This window comes from Macaca thibetana, chromosome 19 (genome assembly GCF_024542745.1).
Source record: "Macaca thibetana thibetana isolate TM-01 chromosome 19, ASM2454274v1, whole genome shotgun sequence".
Lineage (NCBI taxonomy): Eukaryota > Metazoa > Chordata > Mammalia > Primates > Cercopithecidae > Macaca > Macaca thibetana.
Genome location: NC_065596.1, coordinates 31,264,688 through 31,283,064, shown reverse-complemented (window position 1 = coordinate 31,283,064; position 18,377 = coordinate 31,264,688). Strand labels below are relative to the sequence as shown.

The window sequence follows — 18,377 nt, the reverse complement described above, 5'->3', positions numbered from 1 at the left end:
GGTTGAGGCTGCAGTAAGCCATGATTGTGCCACTGCACTCCTGCCTGGGCCACAGAGAGACACCACCCTGTCTCTAAAAAACAAACAGAAAAGATTAAAAGATTTTCAGCCCCAGGATTATCCCAAGTGGACTTAGATTCAGGATGCTACCATCCATATTCACTCATTAAATTATTCAGTATTTATTGGAAGCCTGGGAGGTACTCCCACTAATCCCATTACTTCATGCCTCCCCCTAATCTGTATTTTACGCTCTCCTCCTTCTGAATTTCCCTCTCTGGGGCTCTAAACACACCCCAGGTGTTTCTGTTTGTTCCTGATCCCCCAGAAACTCTGTATTAACAGACAAATGGGGATTCAAATTCTGACTTCCTTTAACTTAATTTGCCACCTTGGACCACATTACTTAATTTCTCTGCATCTCAGTTTTCTGTTCTGTAAAATGGGGCTAAAGCCAGCCTTGCCCAGTTCTTATGAGGATTCCATGAGATTAACTGTAACACAGCAAACTCCCAACAGATGGCAAACCCCTCAGGATAGAAAATAGGCCAGGCTGGGCTGGGCGCATGGCTCACACCTACAATACCAGCACTTTGGGAGGCCAAGGCAGGCAGATCACAAGGTCAAGAGATCGAGACCATCCTGGCAAACATGGTGAAACCCCGTCTGTACTAAAAATACAAAAAAAAAAAAAATTAGTTGGGCGTAGTGGCGGGCGCCTGTAGTCCCAGCTACTCAGGAGGCTGAGGCAGGAGAATGGCGCAAACCTGGGAGGCAGAGCTTGCAGTGAGCCAAGATCGTGCCACTGCACTCCAGCCTGGATGACAGAGCAAGACTCCGTCTCAAAAAAAAAAAAAAAAAAAAGAAAAAGAAAATAGGCCAGGTACAGTGGCTCTCACCTGTAATCCCAACACTTTGGGAGGCCAAGGCAGGAAGATCACTTGAGGCCAGGAGTTCAAGACTAGCCTGGGCAACATAGTGAGACCCTGTCTCTACAAAATATTTAAAAATTAGCCAGTCATGGTATGTGCTGAGGTGGGAGGATCACTTGAGCGAGGGAGGTCAAGGCTGCAGTGAGCCATGATTGCGCCACTGCGCTCCAGCCTGGGCAACAGACTGAGACCCTGTCTCAACAAATACATACCTTAATTAATTGAAATAAAGGAAACTAGAAAGTCCACCATGACTCAGCAGTGATCTCTGTGTATGCCTCCAGAGACCCTGCAACATCAGAGACCCCACAATAGCACATCAGACTGAGTGTAAATCTCTGATAAACTAATTAGAGCAACTCCTGTTTTCATTAATTCGACAAATGCACAGAGTTCCTGTGAAATGCCAGGCAGTCACAGTGCTAGGTCTGCCCTGCATGAACCCAGGTACAGGACAGTCAAGAGCCTAACCCTCAGGGAGCTCACTCTCTGAGCTCCAAAGACCCCCACCCCCAGAGGAGCCCAGACACCAGCCAGTAATAAAACCAGCTGCCCACCTGCCCCCGCCTCCTAGAAATGAAACTCAGAGGCACTCACCTGAGTTCTGCGAGACCTCCTTTCCCTCTGTGTCCAGAGGACCCATAGTCATTTGTCCTGTACATCCCCCTTGCCTTTTCTTCTCCTACCTCTTGGATCTGTCCCTGGGCCTTCCCCAGGCCCCCGTCTCATGCTGGAGGCTCTTTCTGCCACCTTCTCTGCTCCTTCCCACCTGCCATTTTTATCTTTCCCACTCTCTGAGTCAATGCAGATGCCCCTTCATGAGGTTTCTGCATCTTGGTGGCCTTTCTTGATGTCTGGTCTTGTTCTCGGTGTCCCCATTTCCCATTTCAGCTCCTCTCCCCTCTTCACTCTGCATCTTCCCTCCGGTTTAGATGCAGTGGTGGGGGGCAGGGGTGCAGTATCCTCCCGAGGCTTCTTGGGTCAGATCTGCACAAAAGTGAGCAAGAGCAAAGCATTGCATAAGATGCCATTATCAGCCAGGCATGGTGGCTCACGCCTGTAATCCCCGCACTTTGGGAGGCCAAGGCAGGTGGATCACCTGAGGTCAGGAATTTGAGACCAGCCTGGCCAACATGGTGAAACCTCATCGCTACTAAACCTACAGAAATTAGCTGGGTGTGGTGGCACACGCCTGTAATTCCAGCTACTCGGGAGGATGAGACAGAGGAATCGCTTGAACCTGGGAGGCAGAGGTTGCAGTGAGCCGAGATTGTGCCACTGCTCTCCAGCCTGGGTGACAGGGTGAGATTCCCTCTCGAAAAAAAAAAAAAAAAAGATGCCACTGTCTAAGGACTTGGAAACTGGGAGATTTCAACCCTCTCCAAAGATGCAGTTTTGTATACAATCTAGAGGAGGTGGGAAGAGTGGGGGCGCAGAGCCCGGTAGATCCACCCTAGGTCAGGGCACCTCTTGGGCTGTCTCCTCCTAGGGCTCTGCTGTCCCTCTGCCCCTTGGTATGGCTTTGACTTTCTCGGCTACTGTCTTTGTCATCCGCCACTGATGACTGAGGGCTCCCTCGTGCCCTCTCGTCTCTCAGTCTGAGACGTCATTGTTCCCTCTCAGGTGCACTCCTCGCTTCTGGGGTTCCCTCCTGGGGCTGCGCAGGCCCTCTCCGAGTCCGAGCTGCCCTCCCTCCTGCCTCTCCGGGCTCTTCCTGCTTCCCATCGCCCTCTCATTTCCCCTCTCCTCTCTCAGTCCGTGTCTCTCCCCCTTCTAGGCCCCATCTCTGTCTGCCCCTGCTCCCCTCTCTCACTCTCCCCATCTTCCCATCCCTCCCTGTTTGCCCACCTCCCTCTCTCCTGCATCTCTGTCTTCGTCTCTTTGTCTCTGTCTCTCCATCTCTGTCTCTGTGTCTCTGTCTCCCTAGCTCTCTCTCTGTCTCTCTGTCTCCCCATCTCTGCCATTGTCTCTCTATCTCTGTCTCTCCATCTCTGCCTTTGTCTCTGTCTCTGTCTCTCCATCTCTGTCTCTCTCTATCCCCATCTCTGCCTTTGTCTCTCTGTCTATCTCTCTGTCTCTGTCTCTCTTTTTCTGTCTCTCTACCTCTGTCTCTGTGTTTCCTTGTCTCCCTCTCTCTGTCTCTGTCTCTCTCTGTCCCCCCATCTCTGTCTCTTCAGTTGTCTCTCCCCTATCCCGTCTCAGGGCTGCCTCCCTAGCAGGAGTTCCCCAGCCACTGGTCAGCCGGAGGACATGCGCTGCCCTTGAGGCACCAGGCCACGAGGTGACGGAGACCTGGGCCTTTGGGCGACTCACTGAGGGGGAATCTGCCCGGCGGCCGGTGACGTCATGCAAGGCTGCGCACTCTGATTGGCCGCCCCTTCTGCGCGGGAGCGAATGCTCCCGTTGGTTGGTGGAGTTCAAGTGCTCCCTCGGGGATCAGTGCGATGCCCCATCAGACTGTTATGGTTCTTCCGTCAGTCTGACATCTCTCCTGTCACCCTGACCCTTCTTATGTCAAGCTAACCCATTTTTGTCCCTTCTTCTTCCACATGGCATGGAAGTGTCTTTTGTCAGCTTGCAAATCTGACGCCTCCTCTGTCACTCTGCACCCTCCTCTGTCGGGGACACGGCTCCCCCCTCACTCTAACCAGTTCCTTGCCACTCTAAGCTCTCTTCCGTCACCCTGACCCCTTGCCTGTAACCCTGACCCCTCCCCATCACGCTGACACCCCCATCACCCCATCAGACACATTACCTGACACCTTACCTGTAATGCTTGTAATCCTGACCCCTCCCCATCACGCTGACCCCTCCCCATCACTCTGATCCCTCCCGATTATCCTGACCCCTCCCCATCATCCTGATCCCTCCCCATCACCCTGACTCCTCCCCATTATCCTAACCCCTCCCCATCACCCTGACCCCTCCCCATCATCCTGACCCCTCCCCATCACCCTGACCTTTCCCCATCACCCTGACTCCTCCCCATTATCCTAACCCCTCCCCATCACCCTGACCCCTCCCCATCATCCTGACCCCTCCCCATCACCCTGACCTTCCCCATCACCCTGACTCCTCCGTTGTCCCTTTGACTCCTCCACTGTCTCTCGTTTACCTCTTCTCTCACCCTGACCCCCACCCTATCACCCTCACCCTTCTCCATCACTCAGACTCCTCCTTTGTCACCTGACCCCTTCTCTGTCACATTGACCCCTCCACTGTCCCCCAACCCTTCCCTGTCATCCTGACCTCTCCCCCATCACCCTGGTCCCTCTGTCACTCTGACCCTTCCCCTGTCACATCGACCCCTCCACTGTCACTCTGATCCCTGCCTCATCACCTTCACCCTCACCTGTCACCTGATCCTCGCCTGTCCCTCTGGCCCCCATCACCTGCACCCATACCCTCGCCTTCTTCCCCTCCTCCCAGCTGTCCTCTCCTGCCTGGACTCTGTTCTTGGTGTCCTCTCCAGCTCTGCCCCTCAGCAGTCCCCGTGTGCTTCCTGACTGGTCACATCCCCTTCTCCTGGCTCTTCCCACCCCTCCCATTTTATCTTAGGGTTTTTGAGCCACTCTGATATCTTTTCTCCGATGCGTCTTTAATCTCCTCCTTCCTCGCTGGCTGCTCTAGGATAAGGCTCTTTTCTCTCTGATCCACAGCCTCTTTCGTTATCACCCAAATGGGTATAATCCACCCTAACTCACAGGTGTGAGGATCCAATGAGGACACATACGAAAAACAGCAGGCAAAATGGCTCACACAAGAGTGTCTCCCTCCACTTGCCACTTCTCTACTGCCTTTATCTTCTGGAAAGTTCTGCTGTCTGATACCACACAGCTGCAGGACAGGACAGAAAGCCAAGCAGAGTATTGGGCTGTGGCTGAAGGAGATGGGGGAGGTGGTCAGAAAAATATTCAGCAAAGCAGAGAAGGATTGAGCAGGCTGAGAAGCGCTTAGAGAGCAGCATGGCAGGAAATCCGTCAAAGCAGGGATGCCTTCAGGCGACAGCTCCTGACACCTGCTTGGAACTGGCTCTGTGCTGTTTGATGGGAATGTTCAGAGGAACAGGCTGGGATTTTGTCCTGGAGTTGCTCCCCACATCTTGTCAGGGCTTCTTATATTGTTTCCAATGAGTTCTTCCTTCTGCAAATATTTATTGAGCACCTACTATATCCTGGACCCGCTGCTGGGCTCTCAAGGTCTCTCTCTTTTTTCAGTCAAACAAAATAACTTCCTTTACAGAATTTACATTTGAAAGAGGAGACTAGGAGAATTAGATTCTGCTGTACCTGAGGGGGAAAAAGCGAATAATAGTGACTTGACCAAGAAAAATGCTTTTATCTCTCTCTTGTTAAATAAGTGTGGGGGCCAGGCATGGTGGCTTATACCTGTAATCCCAGCACTTTGGGAGGCCAAGGTGAGTGGGCAACATGGTGAACCCCTGTCTCTAGTAAAAATACAAAAATTAGCTGGGTGTGGTGGTGGGCACTTATAGTCCCAGCTACTCAAGAGGCTGAGGCAGGAGAATCACTTGAACCCAGGAGGTGGAGGTTGCAGTGAGCCAAGATCATGCCATTGCACTTCAGCCTGGGTGACAGAGTGAGACTCCCATCTCAAAAAAAAAAAAAAGTATGAGATAGGGAGTCTCAGGCAGGTTAGTAGCCTCCATGGTCTTAAAGACTCAGAATCCTTCTCAATTTCTGCTCCACCATCCTCGCCATGTTTCCAACTGCAGACTGGCCTCATAATCCAAAATGGCTGCTGGAGCTCCAGCTATTGCACCAGCATTCCAGGTAGCAGGAACAAGGAAGGGTAGAAAGGCAGAAGGGCAAAAGAGGGCACCTTGCAGCCTCTTGAGTTACCTCCAAGATATCCCAGATGTAACACACAACATTCCCACTTGTGCATCCGGGTTGGCCTTCCTTTGTCATATGGCCACACCTAGCTGCAAAGGAGTCTGGGAAGTGTAGTCTCTCAAAAGGTGCCATATAAGATTGGCATTTTCTTACCAAGCAAATAGAGTAGAAAGAGTATTGGGGTGGGCTGCATGCCCAGGGAGACAGACAGTAAACAAGCAAGCAAGTGATTATGATGACTCCAAACTGGCATAAGTTAAGGGAGTTATGAACAGAGTAATAGGAGGAAGCCTCTCCAGAGAGACCTTGGAGCCAAAATCTGAAAGAAACCTGAAACTTGCAGGTCCTAACCAATCCCACCCTTCTATCACCTGTCTGACCTCAACTCCTGCCCTTTAGCTCCTGGCCTCCTTCCTAGTCCTCCTGAGCCTGCCTGGCTCACCCTCACCTCAGGGCCTTTGCACCTGCTGTTCCACCTGCCTGGAACACTCTTCCTCTACACATCATTATGCCCCCTCCTTCCCCTCCTCCAGGAGTTTCCTCAAATAATACCTTCTCAGTGAGGCCTTCCTTGACCACCTTATTTTATTTACTTTGAGACAGGGTCTTGTTCCGTTACCCAGGCAGGAGTGCAGTGGCACGATCACAGCTCACTGCAGCCTCAAACTCATGGGCTCAAGGAATCCTCCCATCTCAGCCTCCCAAGTAGCTGGGATAACAGGCACATGCCACCACTAATTTAAAAACAAATTGGGGAGTAGAGACAGGGTCTTGCTATGTTGCCCAGGCTAGTCTCGAACTCCTGGGCTCAAGCAATCTTCCTGCCTCTTGGAGTGCTGAGATCACAGACAGGAGCCACTGTGCCTGGCCAGCCCTTTTATTTTATTTTATTTTATTTTATTTTTTTAGACAGAGTCTTGCTCTGTCACCCAGGCTGGAGTGCAGTGGCACGATCTTGGCCAACTACAACCTCTGCCTTCAGGGTCAAGCGATTCTCCTGCCTCAGCCTCCCTGGGACTACAGGCATGCGCCACCACGCCTAGCTAATTTTTTTGTATTTTTAGTAGAGATGGGTTTCACCATGTTGGTCAGGCTGGTCTCAAACTCCTGACCTCAAATGATCCACCCACCTTGAACTCCCAAAATGTTGGGATTAAAGGCGTGAGCCACCGCGCCTGGCACCAGCCTGTATTTTAAATTACATTCTCCCTCTCTCCTCCCCCTTACCTCCATCTGACCCGTGTTATATTTTATGAATTTATGTTGTTTATGGCCTGCTTGGCCTTCCTGTGGGCCAGGACATTTGTCTAATTTGTTGTATCTTCAGTATCTGTCACAGTCCCTGGCATAAAGGAAGTCCTCAATAAATATTTCTGGAATGAATGAATCAATGAGACAAACATAGAAACAGGCAGTCCCAATCCAGGGAGGGATTACAGTGAGAGGCGTGTGTTACAGACCCCAGGAAAGTCTGGACTAGAACCAATACAACTCTCTGTGATGATGAAATGTTCCACATCTATACTGTCCAATTTGGTAGCCACCAGCCACAGATAACTGTTGAATATTTCAAATGTGGCCAGCACAGCAGAGAAATTGAATTTTATAAATTAATTTTAATTAATTGAAATTTACACTTGCCTTTTTGGTTTGTTTCTTTAGAGACACAGTCTCACTCTGTCATCCAGGCTGGAGTGCAGTGGTACAATCATAGCCCAGTGAAGCCTTGAACTCTGGCACTCAGGTGATCCTCCCACCTCAGCCTCCCAAATAACTAAGATGACAGGCGTGTGTCACTATACCTGGCTATTTTTTTTTTTTTTTTTTTTGAGACTGAGTGTCACTCTATCACCCAGGCTGGAGTGCAGTGGTGTGATCTCGGCTCACTGCAACCTCCACCTCCTGGGTTCAAGTGATTCTCCTGCCTCAGCCTCCTGTATAGCTGGGATTACAGGTACACGCAGCCATTCCCAGCTAATTTTTGAATTTTTAGTAGAGATGGAATTTCACCATGTTGGCCAGGCTGGTCTCGAATTCCTGACCTCAGGTGATCTGCCCACCCTGGCCTCCCAAAGCGCTGGGATTACAGACGTGAGCCACCGTACCCAGCAATTTTTGTAATTTTTATTTTTGTAAAGACAGAGTCTCCCTATGCTGCCCAAGCTGGTCTCAAACTCCTGGAGTCAAGCGATGCTCCCTAATGTTGAGATTTCAGGCATGAGCCACCATATTGGCCGGAAATGCACAGTTGAATGGCTAGTGGCTGCTCTAAGGGGCACTGCAAGCCTAAAGGAAGGGGGTAGCTGGGCCAGGGTGCAGGGCTAAGATGATAGAGCTTTTCCAAGCAGAGCACAGAGCCCAGTGAAAGGATGTTCCAAGCAGAGTCTCGGAGGTGAGAATTGAGGGAACTGGGCATGGTTGTGAATGGCTGGAGGAAAGAGGCAGGAGGGGGTACGGTGGGAAGTGCAGGAAGTGAGGGTTCATCCCAAAGGTGTGGACTTCATTCCGAGAGGGTTTCCTTTCTCTGCACTTCTGGTCTCAAAGATGGAGAAAGGAGACACATGGGAGACCTGGCAGAAGCTGGGGACTCCGGGCCCCTAAGTGCCTGACCTTGGCTGATTCTCCCCGTTACTCATCTGATGCTTGTAGAACAGCAGGCCCTATGTGGCGACTGGGGACTCAATGGGAAACGAGACTGATAAAGTCACTACCCTACCCTCGGCAGGTTTCATAATGATTTCTGTGAACCTTAGGCACTTTTGCTCTTCTGCATTAAAAAAAAAAAAAAAAAAAAAAAAAAAAAAAACAACATTGGCCAGCAAGGTATCTCATGCCTGTAAATCTGAGCATTTTGGGGAAGCCAAAGTGGGAGGACCGCTTGAGCTCAGGAATTTGAGATGAGCCTGGGCAACATAGCAAGACCTCGCCTCTGCAAAAAAAATTTAAAAATTAACTAGATGTGATGGTGCCTGCCTATAGTCCCAGCTACTCAGAAGGTTGAGGTTGGGAGCGCTTGGGCCCGGGAGGTCAAGGCTGCAGTGAGCCGTGTTAATGCCACTGCATTCCAGCCCTGTCTAAAAAGAAAAAAAAAAAAAGTTTAAATGTTATTATTTTGTTGCTGCAAAGACCAATATTATCCAGGGTAGAATTTTTTCTTTTTTTTTTCTTTCACTTCTACTTTGAAAAGAAATTAAAACATTTCCTCTAAAAGCATCATGGGCCCTAGACACTGTAGGTGCGATGCCTGGGATACATCGGCCCTGCCTTCAGGGAGTTTCTAGGCTAGTGGAGGAAACAGACAGCAAGTAAACAAGACGGTTTCTAGAGAAGAGAGATGCTGTGAAGAAAATGGGACAGAGGGAAGTGCAGTCTGGGCAGGGGGCCGGGGAAGGTCTGGCCAGGAGAACTTAGCACTGAAAAGGAACTGTGACAATAAGAGGGAAAGCTGTTGCCGAGGGAACCAGGGCTTGCAGGTGTTCTCAAATGAGGGTAGACCTGGGGCTGACAGAGGAGAAGGAAGAGGTGGGAGTGGAGGCGGACCAAGGGAACAAGTGGGAAATGTGGGCAGAGGCTGGGTCCTGCAAGGTAGACGTCTTTGTGTGGGCTTCCCTAGAATGGGAGCCTGAGGTAGGGATTCCTGTACTAAGGGTTTGCTAAGGGGGAACCTTCAGGGAGTGCAGGAGACTGGCTGGGGCTGTGGAAGGAGGTCAGCAGACGTGGTTCTCGCTGGAGTGGGAACCCGTGGGGTCAGGCTGGGCACCCCCGCTTTAGTGCTGCCTCGGACCTCCATATCAATCATGGGCTGTGGGCTGCTCCAGGAAGCAGGGACACATAATGGACTGGGCGAGTGCGGGACTCTGAAGGAGGGTGATTCTTAAGGGCTGCAGGCAGGTGACACTCCCAGCAGTGGGAGAGGGATGGGATGCCGCATCCAGGGGGAGGGCAGCTGCAGGGGTGCCAGCAATGCCTGCCATGGAGGGTCTTGTAGACCAGAGCTGGGAGTTTGGTTCCCTCCGATCTCCTCCTAACTGACATGGGATTTCAAGCAGGGGCAATAGCATGCTTTTTGAAAGATGCCTCTTACTCGTGTGTGGAAAACAGACCGGAACAGGGTGGGGGATCGACGATGGCGGCAGGAAGACGAGGGAAGAGGCTGCTCCGTCCTGGAGAACACTGGTGGGGACCTGGACATGGGCAGTGGCTGGAGGAAGGAAGCAGAGCAAGAGTCGATGGAAAATCTGCTTTCTTCTCCTTTCTTTCTCCCTCCTGCCCCGACTCAAGGCTTTTCATTCCCCCAGAATTCCTTTTTGCCTTCTTCTTTTTTTTTTTTTTTTTTTTTTTTTTTTTTGAGACAGAGTCTTGCTCTTGTCACCCAGGCTGGAGTGCACTGGTGCGATCTTGGCTCACTGTAGCCTCCACCTCCCGGGTTCAAGCGATTCTCAAACCTCAGACTCCCGAGTAGCTGGGATTACAGGCGCCTGCCACCATGCCTGGCTAATTTTTGTATTTTTAGTAGAGACGAGGTTTTGCCATGTTGGCCAGGCTGGGGCTTGCACTCCTGACCTCAGGTGATGGTCCTGCCTCAGCCTCCCAAAGTGCTGGGATTACAGGGGTGAGCCACGTCGCCCAGCCTCCTTCCACCATCTTCACACTGCTCTCCCTTCCTGCAGGGGCTTAGGGAAGGAATAGGGGGCAGCCGTGTGGTGAAGCCACAAGCCTCTCTGCGCTCACTGATCTCTCTCTGCTATCTTTTCTCTCTCTCCCCCTCTGACTGCCACCCCAAAGTCGAGCTTCGATCCCCACCACCGTGCCCAGCCAAGTTACGAGCGTCCTTCTTTCCTGCCTCCAGGACCTGGGCTGATGCTCCGGCAAAAATCTATCGGTATGCCACCCAAAAGAAGAGATGTGGGGGCTGGGGGAGGCCAGGAATGTGACAGTTTAGGAAAAGCAAGCGGACTTGGAAATGTTTTCTGCTTCCAGAGAGACCATAGTTTCATCAAATTGGGTTGAGAGTTCAGGCTTTGGAGATGGGTGAACTTGGCCATGATCCTGGCTCCCCTCCTTCCCAGCTGTGTGAACTGGGGCAGGTGGCTTCACTTCTCTGGGCCTCTGGCTCTACATCTAGAGAATGGGGATGCAGTGAGCTAAAGCCCCTGCTACAGCTTTCTGGTTCTTTCTCTTATACCAGATTCCATCCATTCATTCATTTTACAAGTGTTTACTGAGCGCTCGCCACATGCCAGGAATTGTTCTAGAATAGGGATATGTCAGCAAATAAAACAGACTAAAGGTTCCTGCCCTCATGGGACTTGCCTTATAGCAGGGGAAGACAGATAATGGATTATAAGGATGATAAGCAAGAAAATTATCTAGTATGTTAGCAGTTGTATGTGCTATGGAAAAAAAAAAGAGTGGGCCGGGCGTGGTGGCTCACACCTGTAATCCCAGCACTTTGGGAGGCCAAGGCGGGCAGATCACAAGGTCAGGAGATCGAGACCATCCTGGCTAACACAGTGAAATCCTGTCTCTACTAAAAATACAAAAAAGTAGCCGGGTGTGGTGGCAGGTACCTGTAGTCCCAGCTTCTTGGGAGGCTGAGGCAGGAGAATGGTGTGAACCCGGAAGGTGGAGCTTGCAGTGAGCCGAGATCGTGCCAACGCACTCCAGCCTGGGCAATAGAGTGAGACTCCATCTCAAAAAAAAAAAAGTGAAAAAAAATAGTAGAGTAAGGTAAGAGATCGCGCCATTCCACTCCAGACTGGGCGACAGAGCGAGATTCCGTCTCAAAAACCAAACCAAACCAAACCAAACAACACCTAGAGATGAATTGGGGAATCATGAGGCTCTCTGGGGCTAAGGCAGTCCAGGCAGAGCGAACCACTTCTGCAAAGGTCCTGAGGTCGGGCTGAGTCTGGTGCGTTTGTAGAACAGGGAGGAGGCCCGTGTAGCAGGGGCCGAGTGAGCACTGGACATGAGGGCAGAGGGGGACAGGGTCCCAATCCTGCAGGGTCTGGGGAGTCATGGTGAGGACTTGAACCTTTGCCCTGAGTGAGGTGGGTGCATGGCCAAGGCTCTGAGCAGAGGAAGGACATGAGCTGACTTCAGTTTTAACAGAAATCCTCTGGCCGCTGTGAAGGGACTAGATTGAAGGGGATGAGCTGGGAAGCCCAGGGACCAAAGAGGAGAGGTGACAGCTATTGCTATCCAGATAGGAAATGATAGTGGCTGGCCCAGGGTGGTGACTCTGGAGGGGTGAGAAGGGACTGGATTCCGGATATGTTTTGAAACAACAGGATTTGCTGGTGGATTGGATGTGGGTGACGTGAGGAAGAAAGCTACTAAGGGTGGCTGCAGGGTTTTCAGTCTTAGTGCCTGAAAGGACAGAAATGCTGTTTGCTGCGGTGGTAGGGGGAGACGGTGGGCTGGGCGGAGTCTGTTGGGGAGGAGATGGGGAGATTGGGTTGGAGAATTTCGAGTCGGAGATGCCTGTGAGACAACCAGCTGGGTGTGGGTATCTGAATATAGGAGCCTGGAGCTCGGGGCTGAGGATGGGGCCCCAAGCATAAACGTGGGCGTCCACAGCAGAGAGGCAATGAATGAAGCTGGTCACTGGTTGAGAGGGAGTAGTCAGAGGCGAGAAGAGGGTCAAAGACGGAGCCTTGGCAGTGAAGTAAGCAAAGACTTAACTCCTGCACGCCTCCTGGAGTTGTTTTTCCCTGACTGGATCCAGCTTTTCCCCAACTCCTGGCGTTCAAAGTCCACCAGTGTGAGTCTTGCACTCCCACTGAGTGTGGGGTCCACCTGGCTCTCATCGTTTACCTGATTGTTTTTTCTATAGATCCGCTCCCTTTTAAACTTTAGCCTCATCATAAGTGGTTCTCTCTGTAGAATCACAGCTTTGACGTGCTGGTTGCACTTCTTTCCTGCATATAAGTGAAAAGAAACACGCATCTATGCATAAACACGAGGGACTATCTCTTCCCAGCTCCAGCCGCTTTTGCTGGCCCCAAACCATTCACTGAGCCTTTGAACGGAATTAGAAAACGGCGCCCCCTCCTGGCATGGGGAGGAAGTTCCGCCGAATTTCAGTTTCCTCACCTTGCGGTTTGCAGTTGTGCGGTGCACAACCTGTACCTCTGTATGAAGCAGATTTGGGTTTACCCCAAATAGGGAAGAGCTGGGCGAGTCCACGTGAAGTTCCTGGCATATACGGGGTGCCATTCTTGTTATTAGTATTGTTGCGGTTCTGTGGGATAGTGGAGCAGGGAGTCCCTCTCCACCAGGGTCCCCCTCCCTGATCCTCTGTATCTCCCCAGGGGCGGCAGAAGATGACAGACCTTACCTAGCACCCCCAGCCATGAAATTCAGCCGCAGCCTGTCTGTGCCTGGTTCGGAGGACATTCCCCCGCCACCCACCACGTCCCCGCCGGAACCCCCCTATAGCACACCTCCAGCCCCCTCCTCCTCAGGGCGCCTCACCCCCTCCCCTCGGGGAGGGCCCTTCAACCCCGGCTCTGGTGGCCCCCTCCCCGCCTCCTCCCCTGCATCCTTTGACGGGCCCTCCCTTCCCGATACCCGCGTGGGGAGCCGCGAGAAGAGCCTGTACCACAGCGGGCCCCTGCCCCCTGCCCACCACCACCCGCCCCACCACCACCACCACCACGCCCCGCCCCCCCAGCCCCACCACCACCACGCCCACCCTCCTCATCCTCCCGAGATGGAGACAGGCGGCTCTCCCGACGACCCTCCACCCCGCCTGGCTCTGGGGCCCCAGCCCAGCCTGCGAGGCTGGAGGGGCGGCGGGCCCAGCCCGACCCCGGGGGCTCCGTCCCCGTCGCATCACGCCGGCGCGGGCGGGGGCGGCGGCTCCTCCCAGGGCCCGGCTCTGCGCTATTTCCAGCTGCCCCCGCGGGCGGCCAGCGCAGCCATGTACGTGCCCGCCCGCTCGGGCCGCGGCCGCAAGGGCCCGCTGGTCAAACAGACCAAAGTGGAAGGCGAGCCCCAGAAGGGCGGCGGCCTCCCGCCCGCGCCGTCGCCCACGTCCCCGGCCTCCCCGCAGCCGCCGCCCGCCGTGGCCGCGCCCTCAGAGAAGAACTCCATCCCCATCCCCACCATCATCATCAAGGCCCCGTCCACCAGTAGCAGCGGCCGCAGCAGCCAGGGCAGCAGCACCGAGGCGGAGCCCCCCACCCAGCCCGAGCCTGCGGGAGGCGGCGGCGGCGGCGGCGGCGGCTCCTCTCCCAGCCCCGCCCCGGCCATGTCGCCCGTGCCGCCGTCGCCCTCGCCCGTGCCCACCCCCGCCTCGCCCAGCGGCCCGGCCACGCTGGACTTCACCAGCCAGTTCGGGGCCGCCCTGGTGGGGGCGGCCCGGAGGGAGGGGGGCTGGCAGAATGAGGCGCGCCGGCGCTCCACGCTGTTCCTCTCCACTGACGCGGGGGACGAGGACGGCGGAGACGGCGGGCTGGGCACAGGGGCGGCCCCGGGCCCGCGGCTGCGCCACTCCAAATCCATCGACGAGGGCATGTTCTCCGCCGAGCCCTACCTCCGACTGGAGTCTGCGGGCAGCGGCGCGGGCTACGGCGGCTACGGGGCCGGGAGCCGAGCCTACGGGGGTGGCGGGGGCAGCAGCGCCTTCACCAGCTTCCTGCCCCCGCGACCCCTGGTGCACCCGCTGACCGGCAAGGCCCTGGATCCCGCCTCCCCGCTGGGGCTGGCCTTGGCCGCCCGCGAGCGAGCGCTGAAGGAGTCCTCGGAGGGCGGCGGGCCCCCCCAGCCCCCTCCTAGGCCCCCATCGCCCCGCTACGAGGCCCCGCCGCCCCCTCCGCACCACCACTCGCCCCACGCCCACCACGAGCCAGTGCTGCGTCTCTGGGGGGCCTCCCCGCCGGATCCCGCGCGCCGGGAGCTGGGGTACAGGGCCGGGCTGGGCAGCCAGGAGAAGTCCCTTCCAGCCAGCCCGCCCGCCGCCCGGCGTTCCCTGCTACACCGCCTGCCGCCCACCGCTCCCGGGGTGGGGCCCCTCCTGCTGCAGCTGGGGACGGAGCCCCCGGCCCCGCATCCTGGAGTGAGCAAGCCCTGGAGGTCCGCAGCCCCCGAAGAGCCCGAGCGGCTGCCGCTGCACGTGCGGTTCCTTGAAAACTGCCAGCCCCGGGCCCCCGCGACGAGCGGAAGGGGCCCCCCCTCGGAGGACGGACCCGGGGTCCCGCCGCCCAGCCCACGCCGGTCCGTGCCTCCCTCCCCGACCTCCCCGAGGGCCAGCGAAGAGAACGGGCTGCCCCTGCTGGTTCTGCCGCCGCCCGCCCCCTCGGTGGATGTGGAAGATGGCGAATTCCTTTTCGTGGAACCGCTGCCTCCGCCCCTGGAATTCTCCAACAGTTTCGAAAAGCCGGAGTCTCCCCTCACGCCTGGGCCTCCCCACCCGTTGCCCGACCCACCTGCCCCGGCCACCCCGTTACCCCCTGTGCCACCCCCGGCTGTGGCCGCAGCCCCTCCCACCCTGGACTCCACCGCATCCAGCCTGACATCCTATGACAGCGAGGTGGCCACCCTGACCCAGGGGGCCTCCGCCGCCCCTGGGGACCCCCCTCCACCAGGCCCGCCCGCCCCAGCAGCACCGGCTCCCCCTGCCCCACAGCCCGGCCCAGACCCTCCGCCTGGCACGGATTCTGGCATTGAGGAGGTGGACAGTCGGAGCAGCAGTGACCACCCGCTGGAGACCATCAGCAGTGCCTCCACGCTGAGCAGCCTATCTGCCGAAGGTGGTGGCAGCGCAGGGGGTGGGGGCGGGGGTGGGGCCGGTGTGGCCAGTGGGCCGGAGCTTCTGGACACCTATGTGGCCTACCTGGACGGCCAGGCCTTTGGGGGCAGCGGCACTCCCGGCCCGCCATACCCTCCTCAGCTCATGACTCCCTCTAAGCTCCGGGGCCGGGCACTAGGAGCCAGCGGAGGCCTGCGGCCTGGCCCCAGTGGGGGACTCCGAGACCCTGTCACCCCCACCAGCCCCACCGTCTCGGTGACAGGGGCTGGAACCGATGGGCTGCTGGCCCTGCGTGCTTGTTCAGGACCCCCCACGGCAGGCGTGGCTGGGGGTCCGGTGGCTGTAGAGCCAGAAGTCCCACCGGTGCCCTTGCCGACGGCCTCCTCTCTGCCTCGGAAGCTGCTGCCCTGGGAAGAGGGCCCGGGCCCGCCGCCACCACCTCTGCCTGGTCCCCTGGCCCAGCCTCAGGCCTCAGCCTTGGCCACAGTAAAAGCCAGCATCATCAGTGAACTCAGCTCCAAGCTTCAGCAGTTTGGGGGCTCCTCGGCAGCTGGTGGCGCTCTGCCCTGGGCCCGAGGAGGCAGCGTGGGAAGCGGAGACAGCCACCACGGGGGAGCCAGCTATGTCCCGGAGAGGACCTCCTCCCTGCAGCGGCAGAGGTAAGCGGGGGGCTGGTGGCCAACAAGGGAGGCCAGAGGGGTTGATGGCATAGCTGTGTCCCTTTAGGGTCTCAAGGTGGCAGAAAGGAAACAGAAACCAGGTTGGCAGGAGTCTGCTCTTGCAGAAGCATGCTTCCACAGATACTTTCTTTTTTCTTTTTTTTCTTTTTTTTTTTTTTTTTCCTTGAGATGGAGTTTCACTCTTGTTGCCCAGGCTGGAGTGCAATGGCACGATCTCGGCTCACCACAACCTCTGCCTCCTGGGTTCACGAGATTCTCCTGCCTCAGCCTCTTGTGCCACCACACCCAGCTAATTTTGTATTTTTACTAGAGATGGGGTTTCTCCATGTTGGTCAGGCTGGTCTCGAACTCCCGACCTCAGGTGATCCATCCACCTTGGCCTCCCAAAGTGCTGGGATTACAGGCATGAGCCAACATGCCTGGCTCTTTTTCTTTTCTTTTCTTTTCTTTTTTTTTTTAGAAACAGGGTCTCACTCTGTCACCTGGCTGGAGTGCAGTGGTATCATCATGGCTCACTTGCAGCCTCAAACTCCTGGGCTTAAGCAGTCCTCTGGGACTATAGGTGCATGCCACTATGCCTGGTCAATTTTTCTTCTTTTCTTTTCTTTTTTTTTTTTGAGACGGAGTCTCGCTCTATTGCCCAGGCTGGAGTGCAGTGGTGCAATCTCGGCTCACTGCAACCTCCACCTCCCAGGTTCAGACAATTCTCGAGCCTCAGCCTCCTGAGTAGCTGGGATTACAGGTGCCCGCCACCACGCCTGGCAAATTTTTGTATTTTTAGTAGAGACGAGGGGTTTTGCCATGTCGGCCAGGCTGGTCTTGAACTCCTGACCTAAGGTGATTCATCCCACCTCGGTCTCCCAAAGTGCTGGGATTACAGGCATGAGCCACCATGCCTGGCCCTGGCCAGTTTTTCTTAAGCTTTTTGTAGAGACCAGCTATGTTGCCCAGGCTAGTTTCAAACTCCTGGGCTCAAGTGATCCTCCTGCTTTGACCTCCCAAAGTGTGATTACAGGTGTAAGCCACCTAGTCCAGCCTTTACATTTTCATTTATTTCAGTAGCTTCTGTTGTCTCCTCCCATCACCATCACAACCTACATCCCATGATGAACAAAAAGTTATTAACAGGCTGGGCATGGTGGCTTATGCCTGTAATCCCAGCACTTTGGGAGGCTGAGGTGAGCGGATCATGAGGTCAGGAGAGACCATCCTGGCTAACACGGTGAAATCCCATCTCTACTTAAAAAAATACAAAAAATTAGTCGGATGTAGTGGTGGGTACCTGTAGTCCTAGCTCCTCAGGAGGCTGAGGCAGGAAAATAACTTGAACCTGGGAGGCAGAGGTAGCAGTGAGCCAAGATCGCGCCACTGTGTTCCAGCCTGGATGACAGAGTGAGACTCCGTCTCAAAAAAGAAAGTTATTAACAAAGGAGACTGGAGTGAGACCTGCTTATATTTGTTTCCTTGGTGAGCTGTGACTTCTTTCTGACAGTCCCTGAAATCTGTAAGTCCCTTGAAGCCAGTGTGGTTCAAGACAGGATGCAGTTATAGGTGTGGTTCTAGAGCCCACCTTCTCGGCTTCCAGTCCCAGCCCTGCACTTTCCACCTGGGTGATCTTAGGCAAATGAATCCACCTCTCTGTAGAACGGGGATGGCCTAGTGCCAGCCCAAAGAGTTTTTAAGAGGATTTAATATGGGTTATTGTTGTAACATGAGATGGGGGAAGAGGGGGGCCTCGAACAAGAGCCCAGCAACTTCTACATGGGGAAATACAGGATGATGCAGATGTTTCCCAGAGCAGTCACTTAGCTGCATTGCCACAGAATTCGAGCCCATTCAAGACCTTCTAGTCCTAGAGAAAGTAGAGTTACATTTCTGGTTCAGATACACAGAGGGTTGGGAGCAGTTTTTAAATATCCTTGTCCATCTACAGAGTTCACTCGAATTCTGTTTGAAGGTCTGCTATCCAAATGTGTCTGACCTTCAAATGTGGGTTCAGGGAGGGTATATTTGGGGCAAAAGAAAAGAAAAAGGAGGCTGGTCACAGTGGCCTGCATCTGTAGTCCCAGCTACTCAGGAGGCTGAGGTGGGTGGATCACTTGAGCCTGGAAGGTTGAGGCTGCAGTGAGCTGATATCACACCAAGGCACTGC

The 18,377-nt window shown here is 54.8% G+C and overlaps 2 protein-coding genes across 4 annotated transcripts in view; one reads left to right on the top strand and one right to left on the bottom strand.

The window, feature by feature from the left end:
- CLEC11A (C-type lectin domain containing 11A) overlaps positions 1-18,377 on the bottom strand; it is a 232,867-nt gene that overhangs the window by 41,848 nt on the left and 172,642 nt on the right. The gene's annotated exons all lie outside the window — the stretch shown is intronic.
- SHANK1 (SH3 and multiple ankyrin repeat domains 1) overlaps positions 1-18,377 on the top strand; it is a 58,421-nt gene that overhangs the window by 35,659 nt on the left and 4,385 nt on the right. For all 3 annotated transcript variants that reach the window (XM_050771432.1, XM_050771433.1, XM_050771431.1), the window contains 2 exons: positions 10,574-10,670; positions 13,105-16,204. In XM_050771432.1, the coding sequence (XP_050627389.1) occupies positions 10,574-10,670; positions 13,105-16,204 (3,197 nt within the window). The remainder of the gene's footprint in view (positions 1-10,573; positions 10,671-13,104; positions 16,205-18,377) is intronic.